Below are 8,143 nucleotides of genomic sequence, written 5' to 3'. Positions count from 1 at the left end.
ACTCCCTATAAGGTTTTGGTCCCTTGCATCCCATATCTTCCCTTTTGTGTGAGTTGTTTACTGTAATGTTGATTTTTCATGTTTAAATTGCAAGACAAATAGCTTGTACACTGATATTTTAATGCTACAATCTTTAATCAACAAATTTTAAATAATGAGCCGTTTAGAAAAAGGGTTATTATTATTATTATTATTATTATTATTAATAATAATAATAATAATAATAATAATAATAAAAATAATGCCATTATTAAATGGTCAGTCTCCTGATGAAATCAAAATTCATAAATTCAACATCATTGTGGTTAAAGGCCATGTAAACACCTATACACTGTTCATATTCACAAAGCAATGACACTTGGTAAGATAAAGCTAAACTTAACACTGTGACAATGATGTAACAATGTACAGCACACAAAGAGCTAAGAAGTACAAAAACATCTCACAAGTAAGAAACATAGACTATTTTAAAGTCCACTTTAAAATAAAATCACTGAGTAAAAATAAAATGCAATAATGCTACTAAACCTCCAGTAGACACAAATGTGTTGTGAAAAGTGGAGAGCTGCACCCGTTCAGAATGAACATTTCATGTGACATGTTTTCAGAGCTAGTGATAGAACAAGATGCACTCGTTCACTCATTCTGCCTTCTGTTCTGACGGTGGTTTGACAGTATTAGTTCCCTTGAATTCTCTCATAATTCTCGTGCTTTGCAGTGTGGCAGCCTACAACACTTTGTAAAGAAAAGGAAACATAGTTTAGTGATATATTTTAAATTTATCTGCTAAACAAATGTATGTTTACTTTTTTAGAATTATGTGTAAGAAAAAAATACATGAATATATTTCAAATGACAAGTTTACCTGATAGGTATAATGGAGACAAAAGTGATGATGCTGGATAAGGTGAAGACAAACCCAGGAAAGGTGTCCAGTGTGGACTCGTAGATTTTGGTATAGATGGGTGTTGTAGCTAAACTAGCCAGTCTGAAGGACAGCTGGAGGCATATAAAGGTCATTCCTGTGGGGATTGAGTGAAAACACAAAAATGAGTTTTCAAATTATGAATCCTTGGTCAACAGCATCCCTTAGTGGTCAAGGGAGGTTGTAGTTTGAACACCCCTGGTCAAATGACATGTTTAGATGAAGTAAAAATAAGTGAACACATCCTCTACAGAAAACAATTTTTTTCATTATAAAAATACACTTTAGGCAAAAAATGAAAACTAACTTGCATAAAACAATGTCTCAGACGTCAGGCAGTGTGTTTATGACCACTTTATTTAGTTACTTTCTGTGATGCGGCTTTTAGAGGCATCATACTCTTCATATGTCTGTTCCTATCACCACCACCACTGTGACCAGTTCTGAATCAGTAAGTTTCTCTAGAACTGAGCATTTCACATTAAACCATTCTGAATGACATCTTACACACTTAATTATGTGGAAATTTAAAAATGGTGGAATTGCCCTGTAAGGACCATTTTGTACATTTACAGCATTTGTACTTTGGGGGACAAGCATCTATTTGTATCTTCTTTGTGAACAGCGTATTTGGAATTACAGAACATTATTTCATTTAAATATGAAAACTGCATCCTCTCAAATTTTAAACATGCTTTAGCTTTTCCTGTCCTCAAGAAAAGTTAGAAATTACAGGCAACAAACATTATATGACATTTATTCTCTATAGAGATGCTTCACTGATTTTAGACATGAATTTCTGTATGTTTATCACAAGCAGAGCATCTTATCATGAAAAATAAGCAAGTAACACTGTGGTCCTTGAGATTATAAGAAAGTAACCCTGTGGTTCTTGAGACTAATTTCTGTTATCAGTACACTTGACTGACACTAAATCCTCACTTGGAGTCAAATACATAGTATTAAATAACTTCAGCAGGCAGTGCTCCACCCAGAGCAACTTAAAATACCACCTAACTTTGTACTGCCTTTGTACTACTTCCAGTGGCAGAACCTGTACTTGCTATCCATTTGCTTGCTGAAGGCTGGCATGGGAGTGTCTCTGATGAGCTGGCTGCCTTAGAACATTACGTAGTTTCTGGTCTCTTTAGCTATACTATAGGGAGAGCTGTTGGTAGTGAAAATATGGATGTATCCAGCTCTGAAGTGTCATGTATGGTACCACTTTTAAGAAGCACCAAAAGCTGTATGCTAAAAGCACCCCTTGTAAAGAATTTACACCTGCTAAACATGAGTGAGTTAAAAGCCAACTGTATGAGGTGTGTTGCATCTAAACAAGTCTGAGAACTGCAGTGACATAAGGCGTGTTCAGTAATACGTATTTGTGAGTAACAAGTATGTGAACCTTCAGGGTTAGCAGATACTTTGAATAGAGTCAGGTGTGTTCAATCAATGGGATGGCAATCAGTTGTGAATGACCACCCTGTTTTATTTAAAGAACACTCATCTGTCACAGTCTGATCTTCACAGCATGTTTGTGGAAGTGTATAAAGGCACGAACAAAGGAGATTTCTGAAAACCTCTGAGGAATGGTGTTGTTGATGCTCATCAGGCTGGAAAATGTTACAAAACCATCTTTAAAGAGTTTGGACAGTCAGACAGTCAGACAAACTGTGTACAAATGGAGGAAATTCGAGACCATTGTTATGCCCCCCAGGAGTGGTTGACCAACAAAGATCACACCAAGGCGTGTAATAGTCTGTGAGGTCACAAAGGAACCCAGGGTAACCCTCTAAGCAACTAAGGCCTATCGCACAGTGGCTAATGTTAATGTTCATGAGTCCACCATCACACATATCACCTTGCTGCACAAAGGGGTCACACCAGATACTGCAAGCAAAGGTTCACACTCACAGATAGGTAATATTGGATTATTTCATCAATAAATAAATAGCCAAGGCTAATATTTTTGTTTCATTTGTTTAATTTTGTTCTCTTTATCAGCTTTTAGGACTTGTGTGAAAATCTGTTGAAGTTTTAGGTCAAATTTATGCAAAAATATAGAAAATTCTAATCTTTCACAAACTTTTAAGCACAACTGTAGCCAGTGCCCAAATCCGTATTTACTATGTACTGATTCACTCTGTATGGAACTAGTGAGTGAAATTGAGACACAGACATAGTTTTTTTGGGTTTTGCTCCCCTCAAACACAAAGCAAAAGGAAAGTTTCAGAATGAAACAGGGTCTGCGAGTTCAGCGTATGGGCTCTCAGTCTTCTCACCTACAGGCCAGAGTTGAAGGAAAGGGGAGAAATGCTGTGGTTCTCAGAATAACAACATCATTAGGTTCCCTCCCTCGAATACACCAGAATGTGGTTTCACTTCTTCTTTCACCCTGAGTCCATCTATTAAATGAATTATTTTTGACAGCTGATAATCTAAACTGCAGTTCTATCTTAACCAAAAGTAATACTGAATCTGTGTTGCTTTAATGTGTCTTTCACTGCTAGGAGCACAATCGGTGTCAGTGTTCAAAAAAAGTGGTGATACAAGTAACGCATAGAAGCCAACAGACCATAATGTGGGCTCAAGGTGAACTGGATCTTACCATATGATGTTCCTCGAACCTGCTTGGACAGCAGAGAGCGAATGGTTGGCATGGGGATCAGCGCAAACAACATGATAGAACGAGCTGTAAAAGAGAAAACAGATCAGTTATTTGAGTGTCCAGTGATTTGGTAAATAGTGCAGAGCTGAAAAGTGTGTTTTCACTGAAGTGGTTTGACCCTTGCGAGGAAGTTGTTCACGTTCACGTCTTGCAAGCACAGACTTGGCAGCGTCTTTATCTACATCGCGCACACATCATTCGCCAATGGCTTCCCTATCTCAGTTCCTCATTTGCAGATCTGGGCAGCCTTCTGTTTTTGTCTTGAGATAAAGGATTGTATTTATTGCCATCTTACCTTTTCTGCTGTGACACATTCCGCTTTTCTGCTAACATATTTGTGAAAAAGTATTTGACTTTGATGCTGTAAATCAGATATCAAATCTGGCCCTCAAGTCTGAGTTTGCAGCTAAATCTGGTCCTAGATTTCATCATCACTGACAGTTATTTGAACAGTTAAGGTCAATAGGTCAATAAGTCGTCACACTAAACTATAAAGATAAAGGGTGGAAAATCTGTAGGCCTCCAGGGCTATGATTTGAACACCTCTGCCATAAACTGTATCTGAATCAAATGATCTATCTATCTACATGTATTGTCACTGTCGGAATGAAACTTTGCCTCTCCAAAATGCGATAGAAAATCATTTTTAGAATAATGTAAAGTGATTGTTTTCAGTCTGTTTCTGTTTCCATTCACCATAAAATCTCAACACAATGTGAAGAGTAACTGGAATTTACTGTGCAAAAAAGTAAAACTATTTATCTGGACAATCACTGTGTTTTTGCTTGTAAAACACTGTATAACATGAGAATAAATGAAAATAAACATTAACATAGTAAAAATTAACAAGAATTTCTTGTTTTCTAAAAAAGTAACAGATGTCTTTCAGAGCTGGTTCCAGATTTCTCATTTCTGTTTCCAGATTTCTCATTAACACCCCAGCCGTCTGAGATTTGTTAAATTCCATCACCAGCACTCCTTATTTAATTTACTGAAGCTTTGATTAACCAAACCAGGTACTGGATGGTAACTATGAATAATATTGGGCTTCCTTCACAAACTAGTACTTTATAGAATGAACACATAAATGCGTGAAAGCCTACCTAAAAAGTACATGGCAGTGGTGGTGACGAAGGTCATGCAGTAGATCCCGATCATGAATGACACCATGCCTATCATTATCATGCTCGCGTCAGTCACAGCAAACCTGGTGAAGAACTTCATGCCCAGGAAGCTGGTGATGAAGATGAGGGAGCCGGCGGCATTTCCATAGCCCACCTCGGTGGCGCTCCACTCCAGAGGCGCCTTCAGGACGTAAACGGACAAGATCTCTACGCCCCCTGCGACGGCTACGTCGTACAAGATCCCACTAACAAAGAGCAGCGCGATGATGGTCCTGTCTTGCCCGCTGTGGGTGATGATGCCGATGCTGTTGCTATCCCGCTGCTCCAAGGTGATCCGACTCACCTGTAGGACGCATGTGGCATACAGGAGGCAAAAGACGTACAACGCCACGCTCATGCTAGCCAGCAGAACACCTTGCTTCATCCCCACGGTGTACAGCTTGAATAGGTGACCTGAGGCCAGGCTGCCCAGAAAGCCGGCGATGCCATACACAAGCTCTGTGCGCATGATGCGGAGCGAACGCTCTTCTTCACTGGTGCTAACCGACACCAATGCCATGACACCTGCCCAATAGGACGAGAAGCCCCCACACAGTCCGTGGATCACAGGTGCCGCGTACATTACCTCAACCCTCCACTCCAGCCAGATTTCGAGTAATAAAAGAGCCCTGGATAAAGAGTATCCTACCAGAGGGACTACGATGGGGACCTTCCGGTAACCCCTGTCTCCAATTTGCGCCAAAATGAGGGCGGGAAGGATTGGGATGAACTTGGTAAGCATGTTGAAAGTCATGTAGAAGTTGGCGATGGCGTTCTGGTCCTCGTGCGGGTCGGAGGGGCGCGTGACATTCTCGCTTCGTTGCTTGACCACCATCTGGAGACCTGTGTCGAAGAAGGAGCTGGCCATCTGAGCGCAAAACACAACCGGCTCCACATGTTTCCGCGCGGAGCGCAGCACAGCCATGTGGCGAGAGAGAGAGAGAGAGAGAGAGAGAGGGAGAGAGTGTGTCGGGCAAATGCTGAGCAGCACTGAGTGCCTGAGGTGTGATGGCACTCGACTTTATGAATGCTTCCTCAACTACGGTCAGCGTCTGTGGACTCAGTCACTCCCGCAGCGAGCATTTTGCACCTTCCTTCATCCCTAAATAAGACAAACACAGTGGTCAGTCAGACGCAGATGCCAGAATGAGAGCTTGTTAAAGTTAGGTTAATACTTTTACAAAGTTGTGTGAAAAAATACAGACATACATTGGAAATACTTGACCAAAACCTGCTGTAACTTTACTGAGACACATCACACATACCTGCTGTAAAATAAAATCATTTATACTTTATTAAAGAATATCATACAAATAAACTACAAGTTTTAGTTTGATAAGATATGCCTTAATTAAATGTTAACAAATTAAAAAAATGCTGCTGTGAGACATCCATATGGCGTACAGATCTAAAATCACTTGTAGTGTACAGACACCCATCTGACAAACAGATTTGAATCTTTTTATCATATCTGCTGAACTTACTTCTTGATCATTGAAGTTTACCAGATATGATGAAAAAGGTACTTCAGAGGCCTTTCATCTTCCTCAAGACTGCAGTTTTGTCTGTGTCAGAGGACAACGCTCAGGCCCACCCAACAGTTGAGGATGTCATCACGGTCCTGTTGGTAGTTGAGAATGTCACCACAGCCTTGTTGGCATCTGAGGAAGTCACTACAGCCTTGTTGGCATTGGAGGACATCACTACGGTCTTGTTGGCATCAGAGGACATCACTACGGCCTTGTTGGCACCTGAGAACGTAACCACAGCCCTGTTGGCATCTGAAGACATCACCACAGCTCTACTGGCATCAGAGGATGCCACCACATCCTTGTTGGCATCGGAAGATGTCACCACAGCCCCATTGGTATTAAAAGACGTCACCACAGTCGCATTGGTATAGAAGGTCGTCACCACAGTCGCGTTGGTATAGAAGGTCATCACCACAGCCTTGTTGGCGTAGGACATCATTACAGCCCCGTTAGAATAAAATGACATCACCACAGCCTTGTTGGCATACAAGGATGCCAACACAGTCCGTTGGCATTGAGGGACGTCACTACAACCCTGTTGGCAGCAGAGGACGTCTCTACAGACTTGTTGGCATTGGACCGATTAACAAACATACAATACTGTGCAAAGGTTTTAGCCCCATGAGAACTTTTATTTAGAAAGCTATTTAATTGGGCAGTAAGTATTTATTTGCTCAGAAAACTTTAGGATAAATACAAATAATATTAATAAAATACATTACACAATATATTTTATGTGTGCTATTGATTTAGATCTGCACATCATATGGATGTCTCACAATAGCAATTTATTACTTTTGAGTAATCCTTCAAATTTAACCAAATATATCTTATCAAACTAAAGGTTGTAGTACGTTTGTCAGATGGGTGTCTGTACACTACAAGTGATTTTAGATCTGTATATCATATGGATGTCTCACAGTAATTATTTCAAATTTATAAAAATTAATTAATATTCAACCAAAGAAAATTTTACTAAATTAACGGTTGTAGTGTTTTTGTCAGATGAGTGTCTGTACACTACAAGTGATTTTAGTCTGTAAATGTTTTAAGTTTTAAACAGTAGCCGCACTTTATAGACGGTCCCTTACCGAAGCTAAAGCCGACAAGCCTCTGTCAGCGATGGGGAAGTTACTCAGTGAAATAACTTCTGGATTACTCATGATACACGCAGGCAGAAAGTAAATAGAAACTAATTATCCTGTGAGAAGTTTGGAGATCTCTAGTTACAACTTAGAGACACATTTTAATGTCTATAGTGAGCTGAAAGAAAGAGAAACTTTCACTGTACCTGAGGAGAGTGAGCTCTGTTTCTAGCCGGCTTTCTCTCTCGTGCTTCCTGTGCTTTCCTTGTAGAACCTGTTCTGAAGTTTTATTTGGCAGCGCAAAGCGTAAACCGCTCCTCCCTCCTTCCCTCCGCCTTCTCCTCCTCCGCCTGGTCAGCAAGGTGGTAGGTGAGTTATCCTTTGTGCTGTGGACACTCCTTCAGTGCTGCCAGAAACAGAAAAGAAGGTAAAAAAAAATGCTTTTTTCTCTTCTGCCTGGTAAGAAAGGGATTCTATTTTTTGTATGTAGTATGTAAACATTGTTTCAACACTTATTGTTCACTTCCGAGCCCATGTAGTCCATGTATGGAAGCTAACCTGCCAAAATCTGCCTGTTCAGGTATTCAGCTCTGCCCATTCATGCTGAAGTTATAAGTAGTGTTTTAGCACAGATTGCTTTTTTCGAAAGAGGCACGATACTGGGCTGCCAATCAGAGCTGATGTCTTTTACATACATCAGTATTAAAGACAAAGAAACAGAACAAGCCTGTTTAATCCTGAAGGATAAAGGAAGATTGGAAAATAATTAT

At 40.1% G+C, this 8,143-nt stretch overlaps 1 protein-coding gene across 2 annotated transcripts; it reads right to left on the bottom strand.

Moving 5' to 3' along the window:
• Positions 1 to 250: 250 nt before the first annotated feature.
• On the bottom strand, positions 251 to 7,885 carry LOC118824746 (thymic stromal cotransporter homolog). 2 transcript variants are annotated; one of them, XM_036595129.1, is made up of 6 exons: positions 7,580 to 7,885; positions 6,241 to 6,507; positions 4,697 to 5,858; positions 3,534 to 3,617; positions 866 to 1,022; positions 251 to 735 (listed from the first exon to the last, which is right to left on the bottom strand). In XM_036595129.1, the coding sequence occupies exons 3-6, from the start codon at positions 5,679 to 5,681 to the stop codon at positions 678 to 680; spliced, it is 1,284 nt and encodes a 427-aa protein (XP_036451022.1). In that variant the 5' UTR covers positions 5,682 to 5,858; positions 6,241 to 6,507; positions 7,580 to 7,885; the 3' UTR covers positions 251 to 677. The 2 variants fall into 2 exon arrangements, with proteins under 2 accessions (XP_036451022.1, XP_036451021.1); XM_036595128.1 differs by lacking the exon at positions 6,241 to 6,507.
• Between the last annotated feature and the right edge of the window lie 258 nt (positions 7,886 to 8,143).

Source organism: Colossoma macropomum, unplaced genomic scaffold (genome assembly GCF_904425465.1).
Source record: "Colossoma macropomum unplaced genomic scaffold, Colossoma_macropomum, whole genome shotgun sequence".
Taxonomy (NCBI): domain Eukaryota; kingdom Metazoa; phylum Chordata; class Actinopteri; order Characiformes; family Serrasalmidae; genus Colossoma; species Colossoma macropomum.
Note: the sequence above shows the minus strand (reverse complement) of the source record. Positions and strands in the feature narration are given on the sequence as shown.

Excerpts from the sequence above, each read along its gene's own strand:
- LOC118824746 (XM_036595129.1), bottom strand. The coding sequence starts at position 5,681 with ATGGCTGTGCTGCGCTCCGCGCGGAAACATGTGGAGCCGGTTGTGTTT. Across the intron at positions 3,618-4,696 it reads CACTGCCATGTACTTTTTAG|CTCGTTCTATCATGTTGTTT; the intron begins GTAGGCTTTCAC and ends TCTCTTTTACAG. Across the intron at positions 1,023-3,533 it reads GGTTCGAGGAACATCATATG|GAATGACCTTTATATGCCTC; the intron begins GTAAGATCCAGT and ends CAATCCCCACAG.